The 18,379-nt window shown below is 42.9% G+C and overlaps 4 protein-coding genes across 5 annotated transcripts; 3 read left to right on the forward strand and 1 right to left on the reverse strand.

Moving 5' to 3' along the window:
- Nucleotides 1-1,286: 1,286 nt before the first annotated feature.
- Nucleotides 1,287-5,144, forward strand: LOC112286473 (uracil phosphoribosyltransferase). The gene is made up of 12 exons (XM_024528385.3): nt 1,287-1,553; nt 2,089-2,232; nt 2,599-2,677; nt 2,979-3,037; nt 3,162-3,239; nt 3,414-3,495; nt 3,797-3,845; nt 3,996-4,057; nt 4,337-4,404; nt 4,527-4,582; nt 4,718-4,765; nt 4,901-5,144. The coding sequence occupies exons 1-12, from the start codon at nt 1,440-1,442 to the stop codon at nt 4,953-4,955; spliced, it is 894 nt and encodes a 297-aa protein (XP_024384153.1). The 5' UTR covers nt 1,287-1,439; the 3' UTR covers nt 4,956-5,144.
- Nucleotides 5,145-5,901: 757 nt separating this feature from the next.
- On the forward strand, nt 5,902-8,333 carry LOC112286472 (6-phosphogluconate dehydrogenase, decarboxylating 1). The gene is made up of 2 exons (XM_024528384.3): nt 5,902-6,259; nt 6,515-8,333. Exon 2 carries the CDS (start codon nt 6,557-6,559, stop codon nt 8,057-8,059), a length of 1,503 nt encoding a protein of 500 aa, XP_024384152.1. The 5' UTR covers nt 5,902-6,259; nt 6,515-6,556; the 3' UTR covers nt 8,060-8,333.
- An 822-nt stretch (nt 8,334-9,155) lies between these two features.
- On the forward strand, nt 9,156-11,806 carry LOC141045762 (tubulin alpha-1 chain-like). The gene is made up of 5 exons (XM_073536207.1): nt 9,156-9,383; nt 9,672-9,906; nt 10,054-10,424; nt 10,647-10,984; nt 11,252-11,806. Exons 1-5 carry the CDS (start codon nt 9,291-9,293, stop codon nt 11,568-11,570), a joined length of 1,356 nt encoding a protein of 451 aa, XP_073392308.1. The 5' UTR covers nt 9,156-9,290; the 3' UTR covers nt 11,571-11,806.
- Nucleotides 11,807-14,957: 3,151 nt separating this feature from the next.
- LOC112286741 (putative E3 ubiquitin-protein ligase LUL2) lies at nt 14,958-18,379 on the reverse strand. 2 transcript variants are annotated; one of them, XM_024528948.2, is made up of 4 exons: nt 17,963-18,379; nt 17,182-17,660; nt 16,339-16,864; nt 14,958-15,829 (listed from the first exon to the last, which is right to left on the reverse strand). In XM_024528948.2, the coding sequence occupies exons 1-4, from the start codon at nt 18,362-18,364 to the stop codon at nt 15,575-15,577; spliced, it is 1,662 nt and encodes a 553-aa protein (XP_024384716.1). In that variant the 5' UTR covers nt 18,365-18,379; the 3' UTR covers nt 14,958-15,574. The 2 variants fall into 2 exon arrangements, with proteins under 2 accessions (XP_024384716.1, XP_024384717.1); XM_024528949.3 differs by having other exon boundaries at nt 17,182-17,649; nt 17,963-18,153.

An 18,379-nucleotide genomic window follows, 5' to 3' on the forward strand; every position in this document is an offset into this window, starting at 1 on the left:
CACAAACATGTTGACGACATCCACATTCCAGCGAGCAAAGAAGTACCTGTGCAGGTTGGAACTTGGTCATCAGAAATCTATAAAACAAAGAGGAAAAAACAAAATCAAAAACAAAACGCTCAACTGATGCATGTGCAACCTGATGGCATCTGAAATCTTCTCGCGCCATGGTCTTGCGGAGGCCTTTGTAGCCCCATTGTTAGTCAATGTGGCTTTTGTAGTCCTCGTCTGCATGCAAGTCGCTGTTGTCCGTTGTGATGTTATCGTCTTGAATTGAGGCAGAATAGTACACCTCACTTCCACTGCTGCAAATAATAGCGTCGAACTCCATGTGAGACAGCCCCGCAGAGTTCAGCATAGCAACAGTCTCCGACTTCGTCAGAGCAGAGGAGATGATCAACCCGGGTTGAACTCGAATGTTCTAGTCTGACCGAATCGACTTCACAATGCCTTGAATCAGACTCTCCAATCTGCTGCTGGGCTTGTAGGTTGTGGGGTCATATCCATCCACAGCTATGACCACGAGGCGTCTTCGCTTCTTCAAGGGTTGAGCCTTGTGAGTGCCTGTTGAAGAGCTAAACCTACTTGTCTCCGGCCCTTCCTCTCGCATAGATTCCATGCGTTCGCTCACGGTGCGCTGCTTTCCTGCCAGGGGCTTGAAGTCCTCGAGCCCATTCTTCTTCCCCAAACTACTTCGACCCTTGAGAAGCCGCTCTAGATCCGCAGGATTTGAAATGGACATGTTGCCATCGACACTGATATTGAACTCAAATTCTGAGTTCAATATAGATTCATGCAATAAACTGTGGTGTTAAATGCGTGTACAAAAATACTACCTTAACAAACATCCTTCAACCAGTTGCACCTAATTCCATGATTCTTGAAGTTGAAAATTAAAATTATAAAAATTATGAGAAAAAATCATAAAAAAAAACTATTTTTTTACATGCATGTACTAATTTCGATTTTTTTAGTATAAATGACGTAGCAGGGTGGAAATTATTTTTCTACTAAAGCCAAGCTTGCAAAGTTTCTGGTATTGAAGAGAACGAACAAGCAGAAACGAGGTTGGATGCTTCAGTGGTCGGGTATCGGTACCAGCAGCCGGGTACACGCATCCTCAAGGATGCAACGACAGGGTATATGTACTTCACACAATATGAAAGGTACCCGGGTATACATATAGTCCCAGGTACTGGACCAAACAGAGCAGGGTATGAGCGGAGACGATGAGCTTTGGGCAAAGGGGAGGGCAAAAGCAATGAGAAGCTCCCATTTCGACCTCTTGAATCCGCATCTTGCCCGATTGCGGTCTTACCGGAGGTCGATTCAATAGATTTCTGCTCCGTGGTTGCGCCTCGGATGTGGCTGTGGCTTTGAACTGGGTGAGAACGATAGAATTTTGAGTTTTTTCGGAGGTTAGAGTTGAGGTTTGATCGATGCAGGGGGGGTTGGCAATGCAAGCAGCTACGCTGCCTTGTGCATTCTCGCGTGCTACCTCACCATCGTCATGCTTGTCGTCGCGCGCTTCGACTGCCATTCTCCCCTTGCAGGTCAGTAAATTTCTGCCGCAATGCCGCTGTAGATTCACTTGGCTCTTTGAATGATTTGCTTTTACGGTGATTTTTTTGTGTTTGGATTCCGTAGCGAGCGTTTCTGGGTACCTGGGCAGTAGTTTTACTTGATTACCGAGGGAATGAGTGGGTAACTGTTTGATTCATTGCGAGGTTGTGCTTGCGCCGAAGAGCATTTCTTGGTGTGATCATCTGCGTGCCCCTCGTTCGGGATTGGGTTGTGCTTTTCCAGCAAATGTTGCTAGTTTCTTTCTAGGATAAGAACCAATTTTGTGGTTGGTTTCTTGATGCAAACTTCTGTGCGTGTCTCTAATGTAGCAGAAGCCCTCGCATTTGGTGACACCGATTTAGATGGTCATTTTTATCCATCTCAAATCCCGCCCTGAGGTTGTGGTTATCTCATTGAATTGCGAGGGCAGGTGGTCCATTCCCCTCCTAAAATGCGATTTTGCTAAAGACACTGTTAGTCAGATTCAACCATTCCTTTTAATGCTGTTGCGATTCCCTTGAGCAGTTAGGAGCTGGGCAGCTTAACCTATGCAATGAACGAGGATATCATCAATCTGGAGTTCAGCAAAGGGTAGCTCCCAAGAAGCAACATGTCTGGCGGTGCGCAGCGACCACGGAAGGAAGGAAAGCGCCCAAAAGTCAAATGCTGGTATTAATGCTGTTATTTCTTACAGTCAAATCGTGGGGGTTTTAGGGTTTTAGTTTTGGACCTTTTCCGTAAACATTTCTTCAATCGTCTTTGGAATTTTGTTGTCTTAATCCTTAAAGGTAAAAAGAAATTGACTGACATTCCTTCATCTTCTTCCAAAGATTCTCGGAACTAAACGAACAACATCGAGATTTAATAGTGTTCAAAGCGGATTGTCCATTTATAATTGTTCCCGGCGGTACTCTGAATGTATTTATTGATCACCAGCATCCAGGCAACGTAAATAACCCATCTAATTATGTATTTTCTTAGTTTACTTTTCTTTTCTTTTCACCAACTAAACATAGCTATTACTAATGGCGACAGGTATTTGTGCCACCTCACCCGCTCATCAAACATTGGGTTTCAGTCCTCCGCAATGACTTCTCTCCGCCTCCAATATTCAGTAAGTACTGCTATCAATAAGGAGCTAGTGTGTTTATGGCAGTATGGTTCACAACGTACTTTCAGTTATCCTTGAGTTCATGGCAGTATGAAATGTCATGCGTTTGTGACACCGATAGAGTGAAGAACCAAAAAGGTTTTCAGTAGAATCTCACCTTCTGCACTTCTGAATGTTTGTAATACGTAGTAATTTTTTTCAGAGTGGATGATTAATAACTAGTAGGCTCTGAATCTTTTGATGCGCTAACATCAGGGCTTTGACCTGTTGGCTTGACATTGTCGGAATTGCTCCTAATTTGCAGGAAGCGCCATGGCAGAGCTGGGGCGACTTTTAATCTATGAAGCATCTCGCGATTGGCTGGTAATTACTGCCCATTGACTTCGATCTCTGCTGTTCACAGTTTGTGGCTCGCTGAAAGGCTACTGTACCGTGTTGGAGATGTTGAAGTTGTTCTCTTACAACTCGCATTAATGATATTGGACAGCTTACAGTAAGCGGAGAAGTCAACACACCTTGCGGGGTTGCTGACGTGGAGTTCATCGATCCTAGAGAACCTGTGAAGGTCTGTTTCCTCTTTATTTAAGCATGAGCGCGGTGATAGTATGCAGCCACTGACAATGTTAGCATTCACCTGTATTTTGTGGGACTTTAGGTAATCTATAGACTGCTTTGTTCTCACTTTTTCACAAATTGTTCATATGTTAGAGGCTCATGTGAGGACAACGGATCTTAACAGGTTGTCCCTATTCTTCGAGCTGGTCTCGTACTTGTTGAGCAAGCGGGATGTGTCTTACCCGCCAGTCAAACCCTCCACCTCGGTAAGCCACATTACTATATATGGAGAGAGTAAGAGCAATACCTAAGAATGAAGTTGAAGGATTTAGGCGCGTCATGTTAACCTACGTCACAGTTAAACCAGGGTTGATTAATATCGTGCGAGATTTTTTCTTTTTAAATTTTTCTCTGCAACAATATCATTCCACAATGTACTTGATAATGTGAGTAAATATCATCGGTTAAAATGTAAAGCGAACAAAGCTTTTTTCAAGCCAGCGACAGGCATTGTTTTCGAAGGGTATTTGAAAATCGTTTCACCGATAAAGATGATTGTTGATACAGGATTTGTACGGAACGAGGAGACTCTTCAACCAGAAATGTACTTGAACAAGTATGGTGGATGTTCTGACGAAGCTTAGGAACTTTTCTTTTTTCTTTTTTCCTTTCTTTTTCATCAGTGTTTTTAAGCGTCATGCTTATTTCACGTTCGAGTTAATGATATTAGGATGTGTTATTAAGACATTAGTCCTTGTTTGTGCAGGCTCCCAGAAAAGTTTGAGGAAGGTGCGAGGGTGCTTGTGGCTGATCCAATGCTTGCTACAGGTAAAACTCATTCAAGCTGAACCGTCATTATAGTTTTCATAATTACAGACAACAATCGATGTGTACCAATTTGTATATTTCAACTAATTAGCTAATTAGTACCTAGTTGCATTATCTACCATATGCGTTCGCTAAAAACTTTATAGCAGTCGCATTTCTCCGAATTCTACTTCGAACGGGCTCTGATGTACAAGTTAGCCGCTGGATTGGATCTGTGGCTGCTACCCATTATTGCTTTGTGAAATGAACGGATTTCTTATAGCAGTGTATGACATGCAGGTGGAACAATAGTTGCGGCTCTCGAAGAACTCACAAGTCGTGGTGTTGATGTTGAATTAATTCGTGTGGTGAGTCAAGGATGATCTAGTGTTCAAGTGCTGCTGCTCTTGGCTGGTGTCTATGATTCGATGGAATTTACTAGTAATTCTGCGTCATGTTCTCTGACTTCCATGTCTGGCATTATGTGCAGATAGCGGCTGTTGCTGCCCCTCCAGCATTAAAAATACTTAGTGAGAAATTCCCAGGGTATGATATTTGGCCTTACTCCTCATCTTGGTTCATTTGAAGACAATTTGTACATACTCGAGCTACCAGCATACTAAGCTTTTTGTTATTGTTATTATTATCTTTTCATCCATGATTGAACACATTACTGTGTAGGTTAAAGGTGTACGTGGGGATTATTGATGAAGGTCTCAATGAAAAAGGGTAACGCCGATCGCCATTTTTTTGCAAAAAATATCGAATTTTGTATCAATACATTTCTAGGACACTTAAGTGGGTTCTTTGAATCGTCATTCACAAATACGAAGTTAATGTTTTTCTCGTGGTGTTTGGGTGCAGATATATTGTTCCAGGACTTGGCGATGCTGGTGACCGTAGCTTTGGTACGCTTTAAAAATATGTTCAGCTATAGTGCAGTCTTGTTAGAACACTCCAAACATATTAAACAGGCACAAATGTTCCAGAAAGTTTTTGTGATCTGGGCACCACTTTTAGCGTTTTTGCTATCGTTCTTTTTAATTTTTATTTTCCTGAAACGAAAAAATCAAGAATCCCTCTTTACTGGGTGCTACTCCTTGCATCAGTTCGAGATCTCATGCAATCCTGGCATCCTTTTATTTATTTTTGGTGATCGAATTATGTTCGAATCCTCTTGCTCAACATCAAACTGGAAATTATCCCTGATTCTTGCCTCTGTCGCTTCTCTAGATTGGTTGTGTCCACGGTAAATTGCATTAATCCCTAATTTAGGTTGTTCACGACATACCTATTACAACACATTAGTTACATTACATCTATAGAAAGAAAACTGGCACCAGTTCTGTAGCATTGATAATCCTCACTCCTCTGATGTGCACGTTTCTGCAACGCTTGCTTTGTAATTCAGTGCCGTGTTGGGGTAGAAAAGTGCTGTCGTAGTAGAGTTCTCTGGCCTCTATTCCAAGTGGCCATAAATCCCCGCTCCACCCTGACTTTCCCCTAAAAAGAATAATATCTAACCTGCATAATGTGAGATATTACGAAAAGCCACGAAAAAGAACCATCCGCCAGCAGAAAAAGCGACGCCCCGAAGCCTGATTCTGTGAGAGATCGAGCAGCATCCCCCCTCCACAAATGAAATCGCAGCCATTCACTGCCCCCTCTCGATGATGTCGTCAGGACGTCGATCCGAAATGCTGGCACTGATTTGCCGGACAAGGACGCGGTGACGACGCCGCTTTGCACAAACAGTAAAGGATACCAGAACGATACCCCAATTCCTCGAAAATTGCAAAACTAAAACCTAAAATGGAAGAAAAGGGCACCTTTACCAACAAAACAGATGGAGGAGAAGGCCAACAAGGGCCCTTTTCTCCTCCCATTCTAAAGGGTGCCGTCCGATGGGCGGGGTTCAACCCACAGTGGGAGTTGTGAAGCGGCGATACCCTCCCTCGCACGCCGCCCAACCCATCCCATCTCGTCCCGTTTCGTTAACTTCGAAGCCAGCCTTGTTGATTCTCTCCCTCCCGCAACCTATCACAGTGCCCTGCCCATTTGGCATCAAGACGTCTGTGCCTCCTTCCTCACACTCCCCTCGTGCTCTATAACTCTAGGGTCGGCTTGTTGCAGCAACCCAGTCTTGCGTACTCACGCTCCTCCTTTCCTGCACAACCCACCTTCCACTCCTTGCTCGCTTGGAGTCTAGGCTCCAGGGTGTGGGTGAGTGTCATGTCCTCTCCTAGATGTTGTGTGCTTTGTTTTTTTCGGTTTGAGGATCGATTTCTCTTGATTTGGAGACCGTATTGTTTTTAGTCTGTGTTTTTTCTTGTTAGGTTGTTTCGTTTTCGTTGTGGGTGGGTGTCGGAATGCTGTTGGTGGATTAGAAGAGTTTCTGACGACGTTTGGGTAGTGAAGAGAGGAGGTGCTGTGTTGAGGGTTTTAGAGTTTGATGGAGGTTTTGGTGTTGTGTGGCAGAGGTTGTTGAGGTTTTGGGTGCCTGTGAGAAGGATTTCAGCAATGGCGGAAGCAGTTGCAGCTGGAGTCGGGGTGTCAAGAATCGGCCTAGCCGGTTTGGCCGTCATGGGGCAAAACTTAGCCCTGAATATTGCGGAGAAGGGGTTTCCGATTTCCGTGTACAACAGGACGACCTCCAAGGTTGACGAGACTGTGGAGCGGGCGAAGGAGGAGGGGGATTTGCCTCTGACTGGGTACAAGGATCCCAAAGAATTCGTGATGTCCATTCAGAAGCCCCGTTCTATCATTCTTCTGGTGAAAGCTGGCGCTCCTGTGGACCAGACAATCCAGACTCTTGCTCAGTACATGGAGCCTGGCGATTGTATCATCGACGGAGGCAACGAGTGGTACGAGAACACAGAGAGGAGGGCGAAGCAGATAGCCGAGAAGGGGCTGTTGTACCTGGGAATGGGAGTCTCGGGCGGAGAAGAGGGAGCTCGTAACGGGCCTTCTATGATGCCTGGTGGTACAGAAGAGGCTTACCACTACATTGAAGACGTGGTCAAAAAAGTCGCTGCACAAGTCGATGACGGCCCATGTGTGACTTATGTGGGTCAAGGTGGAGCTGGAAACTACGTGAAGATGATTCACAACGGAATCGAGTACGGTGATATGCAATTGATCTCGGAGGCCTACGATGTCTTGAAGTCAGTAGGAGGACTGACCAACGAAGAGTTGCATGAGACGTTCGCGGAGTGGAATGAAGGAGAGCTGGAGAGCTTCTTGGTTGAGATCACGCGGGACATTTTCTCCGTCAAGGACGACAAGGGTGACGGATTCCTTGTCGATAAAATTCTCGACAAGACGGGGATGAAGGGGACCGGGAAGTGGACCGTGCAACAGGCTGCGGAGCTCTCTATTGCGGCTCCCACCATCGCTGCTTCCCTCGATTCTCGTTTCCTCTCTGGGTTGAAGGAAGAGCGTCTGGAGGCGGCACGTATTTTCAGGGAAGCTGGGGTGGAGGACATCCTCGCTGTAAAGAGCCTCGACAAGAAGCAGCTCGTCGATGACGTTAGGAAGGCACTGTACGCCTCCAAAATCTGCAGCTACGCGCAGGGCATGAATCTCATCCGTGCTAAGAGTATTGAGCAAGGCTGGGATCTCAACCTCGGTGAGCTCGCCCGAATCTGGAAGGGAGGTTGCATCATTAGGGCCAAATTCCTCGACCGCATTAAGAAAGCTTACGACCGCAACCCAGAGCTCGCTTCCCTACTGATCGACCCTGAATTCACGAAGGAGATGGTGGAGAGGCAATCTGCATGGCGCCGAGTGGTATCCCTAGCGATAGAGGTCGGCGTCTCTACTCCCGGCATGACAGCCAGTCTTGCTTACTTCGATACTTACCGAAGAGGCCGCCTCCCTGCCAACCTCGTCCAAGCTCAACGGGATTACTTCGGTGCCCACACATATGAGCGCATCGACATGCCCGGATCTTACCACACTGAGTGGTTCAAGATTGCCAAGAAGGTCGTGAATTCCAAGGCCTCAGTGAATCCTTCAGCGTAGAAAAAAGAACTCTAAAGGTATGATTCAATGATCAATAATCATCCCGTACTCCCTTCGATGAGATCCATAACTTAGATGAGCTACTCGCGTTTGTACAATTAGAGGTGGTCGATCCGCTGTGGCTTCCAGCAATTGTTTCTAGCCATAAAACAATTTTGTACCTCTTGTCTTGGCAAGCTATTCATAAGGTGCTTGCTGGATGTGGTAGTTGTGATGAGAAAATGATAAAAGAATGTGACCAGATAGTGCAATTGCACTACCACCATTCGCCTCCGGTGTGCTCCAAACATTTTTATGATGTTTCATTCATGATAGATCCTCAAGTGCATAGATACTTGGATGTTGCGTTGAAGTCTCGATTTGCTATGTAGCTCATTGGAACGTTTCGTCACAATTCTTGCTCTGGTGTGTATGAGAGCTTCCAGTGAGATACTTTAGTATCCTTCTTTGTTTGCCGGGATCCAGGAGAGGTTTTTGCATTTGCACTGGGCAGTTGTAGAGTAGTTCATACGATTGTTGGAAACAATTGCGCGTGGAAAATAACCTAAATCTGTTTTAGAAGTGGCCGCTGGTTTCAACTAGTGCATAAAAGTTGTGACGAAATGTGGTTCTCCTCCACGTTACTGTCCTTTTGGTCCCTTATTTACTGGATGCAGTTTTCTGTTAGCTGGAGCAATAGTCGCGGTTTAGCCACCACACTGAGAAGGGTGTTAACAAATATCCTCATTGATTTAGGTAAAGGTTTTTAGGAAAGAGAAACCACACTGAGGGTATTTGTTGATGAATGTATGACGGCGTTCCTGGTGTAACTGTTTCTGTTACTCGCGCTTGGCCTGGTCTAACCGTTGCCAGTGGTTTCAACTGCCTTGGTTCCCCTCTCCACCCAAACTGTATAAAATTTCCATTATCTGAAACTCTGGTGTTAGTTACCTGTCACACAATGTCATTATCTGATTTGGCGGAACACTTCCGTGGAGAGAACCTTTTATCGTTGACAGTAGGCATCTTCAATGAACTCAAATATGCGTCAAATTCTCAACAGTGCAAAATCTTGAACCACTAGCTATCTCGGTTTCGGCCTTCATTTACTGCCCTGACGATAATTTATTTGGACTAATTATAAAAGCAGTGAGCATCTTTCAATAGCTCAACTCCCTGGTCAACCCTATCAATTGGCAAGTTGTCTCGTCTTCAACGTGTGTCTCGTAATTTAATTAACCATAACTGAAGGATGAGAGAATGCATTAGCATTCACATTGGACAGGCAGGAATTCAAGTGGGCAACGCCTGTTGGGAGCTCTACTGCCTTGAGCATGGGATTCAGGTACAAAGCAATCCTATCATGGTACATGCATTTATGGAAAGAACTAAACCTGTGAATGAGTAAAACAAGACGCGTGTGACTTCACCGGCACTTTTTTCATACACCCAACTCATTTTTACCTGTATGTCTAGATTCAGAGTAGTCCATATGACAGACTCATGAGCCCTATGAACCTCCTCATGTCTTTAAAGCCTCATACCAATACTTAGCAACAAGTAGAATGAAGGTAGAAATCTGGATCACATGGTTGCTTGATGATTGTGAGTCGTGCTCTTGTGGTTGGGACAGCCAGACGGCCAGATGCCTTGCGACAAAACTCTTGCAGCGGGAGACGATGCGTTCAACACATTTTTCAGCGAGACAGGAGCTGGGAAGCATGTCCCTCGAGCGGTGTTCCTTGACCTTGAACCCACGGTCATTGACGAGGTGCGAACGGGCACTTATCGCTCTCTGTTCCACCCGGAGCAGCTAATCAGTGGGAAAGAGGATGCAGCCAATAACTTCGCTCGAGGTCACTACACCAGTAAGATCACGTTCCAAACTCCTTATCGGGTCAACGTTTTTGCACATCGTGCCATCTGTTCTCTGCAGCCATGGTTTCTTGTGGAGATAGATGGAAAAAAAAAGCCAAAAAGTTTAACCAGCAAATTGAACTGTCGGGAATATGCAGTTGGCAAGGAGATAGTGGATTTGTGCCTGGACCGGATACGCAAGCTTGCCGATAATTGCACGGGCCTACAAGGATTCTTGGTATTCCATGCGGTAGGGGGAGGAACCGGTTCTGGTCTTGGTTCTCTTCTCCTCGAGCGCCTTTCAGTCGACTACGGGAAGAAGTCGAAGCTTGGTTTCACGATATACCCGAGCCCCCAAGTTTCAAACGCAGTGGTGGAGCCTTACAACAGCGTGTTGTCTACCCACTCGTTGCTGGAGCACACCGATGTGGCCGTCATGCTTGACAACGAGGCCACTTACGACCTCTGCCGACGCTCTCTTGATATTGAGCGTCCCACCTACACCAACCTGAACCGCCTCATCACCCAGGTTGAAGATCACTTCCAATCCTTGTCATAATCATAAATTTCAGAAAAGAGAGCTCAGTCTTTCAAGCTGATCACATCAAGGGAAAAGAAAATGTGACGTGAATAGGGAGTCTTAAAGCTCTGCCGGACACAATGTTGCGGCTCAAAGAAATGTAAAAAATCAACACTACTCTAATCACCTCGATATAACTAACTATTTGTAATCAATAAAATATCTACGCAGGTGGTATCCTCCCTGACGGCGTCTCTCCGCTTCGATGGAGCCCTGAATGTGGACATCACCGAGTTTCAGACTAATCTGGTGCCTTATCCACGAATCCACTTCATGTTGTCCTCGTATGCGCCGGTGGTGTCTGCGGAGAAGGCTTACCACGAGCAGCTATCAGTCGCTGAGATCACCAACAGTGCTTTCGAACCCTCCAGCATGATGGCGAAATGCGACCCTCGACATGGGAAATACATGGCGTGCTGTATGATGTACAGGGGCGATGTTGTCCCCAAGGACGTCAACGCATCGGTCGCCACCATCAAAACCAAGCGCACTATCCAGTTCGTGGACTGGTAACCTTTCCACTGCACTCCCTGTTATTCAATCTCCATGTGAATCAAGGAACCATTGTATGCCCTGCTACATTTCCAATTCAAATGCTCAAAATAGAATATCCAACAGACATGTTTTTGTCACTCATATACCAACTGATTATAAACAAGCTTTGCTAAACAAACGTCACTAGTTTGTTACTGTTTTTCTTTTTGAAGTTGCGGACTTGATCAAACCTCTAAAACATTGTTGCAATGGAAGTAAGAAGATGAGTGTTATGTGTGCAGGTGCCCAACTGGTTTCAAATGTGGAATCAACTATCAACCTCCGACGGTGGTGCCCGGCGGCGACTTGGCGAAAGTCCAGCGGGCAGTGTGTATGATCTCCAACACCACGAGCGTTGCAGAAGTGTTCTCTCGGCTGGACCACAAATTCGACCTCATGTACGCCAAGCGAGCCTTTGTGCACTGGTATGTCGGCGAGGGAATGGAGGAGGGTGAGTTCTCCGAGGCCCGGGAGGATCTGGCGGCGCTTGAGAAGGACTACGAGGAGGTGGGTGCCGAATCTGGTGAAGGTGAATGTGAAGACGAAGGAGAGGAGTACTAGGGGGGCGCCTGCGCACATCGCCGTGTGAGATTTAGACCAGCCGCCGAGATCAGGAGTCTAGATGTCAAACTCTGCAAATCCAAATCCAGTAGCTACTTAGCAACAGCCATAGAAAAATGTACACAAGGTGGGTAAATACGTAAAACAGGAGAATAAAAGACTCAAACTTCATGTGAACAAATCTGAAAGAAAAATAAAATGTATGTATATGTATATGCAAGAACATTTTGCTCAGATTTCAGGGTCTAGCCAAAAATTTACTGCAAATCCAAGTCCAATCCACATGAGAGAGTCGGACGTTCAGAAAGACGGAGCAGTGGCGTTGGTTTTCAGAACGAACACAAGACCGTCGTCGATAACTGCTGAGTGTTTTTCTCTTCGCAGAAGAGAACGGCACTGAATAGTGCTGAGTGGTTTTGCAAACTCACCGGAGCACAAGTTAACTGAGAAAGAAATATGTTGTAGTTGTTGAGCATTCTACTGGTAGATGAGTAGCATCAGCAGCAAACTACAAAAAGACTGTTCATAGCATACTCACAAGAGACATCTCTCTCTCTCTCTCTCTCTCTCTCTCTCTCGCTCTAATACGACTACTACTACTACTTAATCAACAGATATATTGTAAAAATCTCATGAGCATTGGACTTGTGAATGGGGGTTATCAGCAATCCACTTATCCAGATCCTCCAATCCTGGAGCTTTTCATGCATCACCACTGTTAACACTATTATATAAACTCACCTCTTGCATGAGTCCCACACCCCTTTTTAACCCCATCCCACTTGTGTACAGCTTCAGCCCTTTTGTGAGTGACTCCCATGCAGACAGACAGACAGACCCTGTGGTCCAGATACACACAACTCATTCTGCCATTGTAATACCCACTATCTGAGAGCAGGAATATAAGAGTTTTGCCCACCAGTACTTGCTCCCACTCTGTTTCTAGCTCCCCCAATTAGATCATCAGATCCACAAAAGTATATATATATATATATACATACACACAAACAAGTGGAAATTTTTGCCAATCAGAAAACTTCTCTTTTATCTCTTTGTCTTATACCCAATCTTTGTCTTATACCCAAGTTGTTTTATATGATAGATACCTCATTACTCATCCCTCTTTACTGGACAAAGCTTAACATCATGTCATTTGGTGTGAGGGTGAAATAATCCTTGCAAGGCATGTCACTTCCAAACAATTGGTACAAGAATATCATTTGAAAAACATTTGTGATTAATTTTGTTGCTACTCATGCATGGATAACGGAGGGAAAATGGAACATGAAAAATGGTCTATTCAACAGATCTATTGCTTGTGGCAAAGTAAACACAAAGAATGAAATAGAAGGTTTGGTCATTATAAATTGATAGTTTTTACTTTTGAGATTCTTTCTTTTTTGATATACATCCTAAAAATGTAAAAACAAAAATAAAAAATATGATAAAAAAATCAAAAAAATAAATAAATAAATTTTGAAATGATTAAAATCAAGTAGAATGTTTTCTTTTTAACTTTAGTAATGTCATTACATTAGACACTAGTTTATTAGAGATAATATTTCATCCTTCGACCATTTTCTTTTAAGCTTGTTTTTGAACCTAATCTAAAATTTACAAATATTATATTATTTAAATATAATTAGCTCCTTTAATTTACCAAATAGCTGAACAAATTTTTTATTTATGTATATATATATACATATATATATATATATATATATATATGAATTTATTAAATTAACTCTTTTTTTAAATGATTTAGAAGTGTTTTCAAAGATTACTAAAAAAGAGGGCAAGATAAGTAAGAAACTATATATATTAACAAAGATGATGAACAAAAATAAATTGGAGAAGTAGATCTTATATAATAAGTAAATATAGAAGGAATTTGTAATTTTTTTAAATTATATAACTATGTCAATTTTATTTTCATAGTAAAAACCTTGTATTCTTTTCTTGTGTAAATCAATCATCTTTGCTTAATAAATATTTCTTCTACATAAATCCAACGAAACAACTACATTAAATCATTTTGTGATCTCTTGTGCGATCATTTCTAGTTCTTCTATTTGATAGTTTTAAATGACCATTAAATAGATAGAATATTGCTAAATCCAATATTATATTGTCACATTATATAACTTGGTCTTTTTTCTTCAAAACTAGAGCATTTTCCCATCTATATTGTCTTTGAATAGATATACACATATAGACATACATACATACATTACACATTTCAAGTTCTCACATCTTTAAATAATATACAATGTCAAGAAATCATTATTGTTATTAGGATTATTATTATTATTAAAGTCAATTTATTTTTATTCAACTAATATGTTTATTTTTATAATATTGAGCTTTTTGTAATTTATGAGAAATTATTCAATGTTTGTTTGTTTTGTTTATCCATACAAGCTTCAGAGAATATGATTCTTATTTTTTAAAATAATATCAAAAATTATAATGACACAATCTTGAATTTCTATAGATATTGTGTGATTGAAATTTTCTTCACTTTTAATTTGGTTTTTTTTTGGGATAAATTCAGAGTGATCTATCAAACGTGAATAAATTTTCATAAACCATACATGATAATCACAAACATTCCAAATTTTATTGGATAATATTAAAACATTGTTTTCATGAAGGTTTATGGTTACAAAAGTGTATTTTACAATCCGTAAGGCAATTCTAACAATATATCAAAATTCATATTCCAAACAATGCTTATTTGATTTGAGCTTTATTGAATTAATTCAAAAGTATTAGTAATAAAAGGTAGACCTTAGATAATTTGATTCAAATTGCAACAAGAACGACTTAAATGAAATTAAATTAAAACTTTTTTGTTGTTAAAGATTTCTTTTATAATTTTCAAAATAAAGTCCTGTAGTTTTTTAAAATTTCTGATAATAAGAAAAAGAATAACAAAATTACTGATGATATAAAATGGTAATACATTACAATTGTGATAGTATTCATGTACTGTGTATCAGTATTTTGTGATTATTAAATACAAGATAGGCATTAAATCCAAGAGTTTTTTTTTTCATTTTTTCAGAAATAAAATTTGAAGTATTTTATTACAAATTCATTACAGTTTAATTAAATGAACAATTGTTTACTAAATCTATTTTTAAAAGTAAAATTTTGAATATTATGTTTTTCAAAATAAATAATAATAATCTATAACTTTCTATAAAAATAGTGGAATCAATATATATATATATATATATGCACATGCATCGTGATGAGAATCGAGAGACAGTTCATAATCACACGTGATTGAAATAATGCCTAAGCAAGAATTCTAGCTTGTAAACAAAGTCGAATGATACTGAATCGAGGCAGAACTGCACAGAAAGAATATGTCAAAGTATATGCCAGAACAGGAATCAGTCGTCATATGAATTCACGTGACTTCTCCAGGAGAGTACAAGGCATACCAGTAAAAGGACCATGCGAAAGTGTGAGCCCAATAGAACCCACATATGCCGTAATTGTCAAACGTTAACACTGTTTTCTGATCAAGGACTCGTCTAATCACAGATTCAGAACTAGAGTAGAATTACACTATGAAGGTCAAATAGAGCACAGCTAAGAACGAATTAAACTCTCAACCGTTACACTTACCCCTAGTCTTGCAGCAAGTGTGCATGAGCACCTCAATTACTTGTTTTGTCTCTTCAGACCACCAAGTTGATGAGGGTACAGAGTAGATATATATACTACAGGATATGTAACTGGGAACAAAATGACTATCAAGCACGCTTCACTTCAGGACCTCTATCTTTTCTACGGAGACGCTTGATGTCAAGAATCAATCACGGAAAAGGGTATCACACCAGAACTAACTCCTGCTGCTTGTGAAATCTGCCACGATTTTCAGGATGGAGGATGAGTTGCCACCGCCCTCGCATAATCAGATCGTTTTCAACACCATCCTTATTGCAAAAACCCGGATGATTCGGCAAAGCTCTATGTTGTTCTTGTGCTCATCAGCTATTACTCGTTTCCTCCGAGACCTGTACAAGTGTGGAATTCGGATTGCTGAGCTCCACCTTCCGGGCTTCATCGACTAATTCTCTTGCGGATGTCGCAGTCGACTGTGAACTGCTGGATTCCATTGCACCACCGTGCTCAGCGCCGGTTTTGGGCACTTTGATTTCCAACAGGCGCTCCACTGGGGTCCGACAAATGGGGCAGCGATTGGTTTGAAACCTTAACACCTTGGCGCATTCACTGCACATACACTGTGATCCATCCCCACCCAAAATAAATACCCAGTTAGTTAATAGGAGGCAGGTAAGCGCTAGATGGATTGGGGAATTGGTAACATTACGATTATTGCTCACCTCACGAGTGAAATAGTGCACATGCGACTTATGCTACAGATGATGGAAAACTAGACGACAGGGGAGTTTAACAGGCCCAATCGCCCAGTACGAAGGAATAAATTTTCAAAATAAGGGGAAAAAATATTATAAAGCTGAATTGAAACTTTAGACTTTCGTTAAAATTATCTTTAAAAAAAAACAGTGAAAACCGTTACTCGGAAAACCATAACACCTATAATTGCATGCGAGGAGAGCTACTAGATGAGAAAAGCAAGAGAAGATGCACAAGTATGAAATAATTAAAAAATAAATAGGGCAGCATGATGATTTTGTTGTATTTAACTGATGACATACCTACTGCATCAGCGCTTTCCCATACACCGGCTAGATCAAGCAATTTCAACGACAAGGACAAGTGGTCTCACCATGTGTCGACAAGGCAGGACAGTTGTATCCCGAGGTTCGGACATACAGACAACGCATTCTTTTCCAGAATCAGTGCCATCAAAATTACCACCCCCTCCACTGTTCTCGATTCCATAGATCTCTTGTAGCTCATATCTTTCACCAGCGATCCAAATGATTTGCTTCACTACCCGCACCTGATATGCATCATCTTCCTTCTTCTCAATGATTGCCTGGGTGATCTGAGAATGGACCCACTTTGGTAGCGGAGCTCCAAGTGGCAATGAATCTCGCGGTGGCTCATCAGCGGGGGGAGATTTGGGCAATGTTTCCATCCGGATCACTAACGGGAAAACGTTATCTTCTCCACCTTTCATCAAATCTTTCTCATCAAACTTAGATAACTTGCAGCCTGTCCCTGGGGACTGCCTGAACTTTTGACCTAGCCCTTTCTCAAATTCTGATCGCACCGGCATGAAGGCATCGGGTTTCACTGGTGTTAGGCAGCAGTTATCACCCTCTTTTGCGAGGAAGAAGATACATATGCTGCACAAAGAGTCGAGTCCAAATAAGAAAAAAGAAACAACAGAAGCGTCACGAGATGATAACACCATAAGACCAGAACGCCACTGAGAATCCTTACACATAACGTGTAGTTGATACCAACCAAATATTAAGCAACGAAGAACCCTAAACTAAGATGACGACTCTGAATACTTCCAATATCCAACTCATCTATATTTTCCACTACTTCCAATGTCACATAATCGTCAGAAATTGAAGTCGAGGAATTGTAGGATCATGAGAGGGGATTTCTCGGCAAAATAAGCAATCCTAAGGTCAAGATAAGTATAAGAGCTGACCTTCCATCAACGGTAGCATCGAAAGAGAAAGCCACCAGGTAGGAACCCGGATTTTCTTCATCTTGCTCCAGCCGCAGCGTAGCTTTCTTCAAATTTACATCATTCCGGATTGTATTTGCTTTCTGATGCTCTGGAGGCCGTGGTGGGGGCATTCCACTTTGCTGCGGCCTATACATTTGTGGCGAATGTGGATTCATCATGTACTGCCCATTGGTTGGAATAAAATTCGGAGTGTAATATTGGGGACCCGGCATCGCGCCGTTACTGTGAGGAGGAGGAGGATACCGATAGTGAGATACATGAGGTACGTAATATCCAGGGCCTGCTGGTGGTGGCGGGGGCACATGACCAGCCGGATATCCAGAAGGTGCAGGGATCATCCGAGGCGGAGGTGGAGGCGCATACATGGAGCTCTGCGCCGAAATACGATTATTCCTCCGACTACCGCTTGCCAAATTCCCCATCGCACTGCAGCCACTCTCAAACCCAGAAAAATAGAAACCCAATTCAAGCCTAAAGCTTGCAATTCAAACCGATCCTTGATCAATCTCAGCGCCCTCTACCTCATTTAAGATCTACGTCCATTCCAATTCCACTCCAATCCCCACGCATCTCCTCTAATCCGAAATTCCCCACTTCCTAAACAAGGAAACCACCGCAACCCACAAACGTCAAGGGCAGAACCCGAAACACCCACCACGCCATTCAATTGCACCTCCCATCCGATTCACCGGTCCGCAAACCCTAACAATCCTCCCATCCACAATTATGGAGACCTCACCTCAATTCCCTCCGTCTTTTCCCACACGACCCTCGCTCGATTCTTCCTCCCGTCGCCGCGTTCCGCGTGCACATCCACATGTGCACCTCGTACCACTCGCTCGCTCTCTCTCTCTCTCTCTCTCTCTATCTCTCGCTCTCTCTCCAACACCGCAACAAACCCCCGCGCCACGAGCCCAACAAAACCCAATAACAAAAGAACCTCGGATTGCCGCCCACACCTGCAATAATATAACAGCGGACTCTCGCTGCCGAGACTCTTCGACGGATCCGCGCGGTAGTGATCGAGGAAGGGGCTGAGAATGCCTGGTGGAGCGCGTAAGCAGGACGGTCCGCCATGGCCATTGAGGTCAAGACAGGCGCCCTGCTCTCTCCCTCCCACAGTGTTCGGCGTGGACCCCATCCCCTTAATCAAGTG

Source organism: Physcomitrium patens, chromosome 9 (genome assembly GCF_059467195.1).
Source record: "Physcomitrium patens ecotype Gransden chromosome 9, ASM5946719v1, whole genome shotgun sequence".
NCBI lineage: Eukaryota > Viridiplantae > Streptophyta > Bryopsida > Funariales > Funariaceae > Physcomitrium > Physcomitrium patens.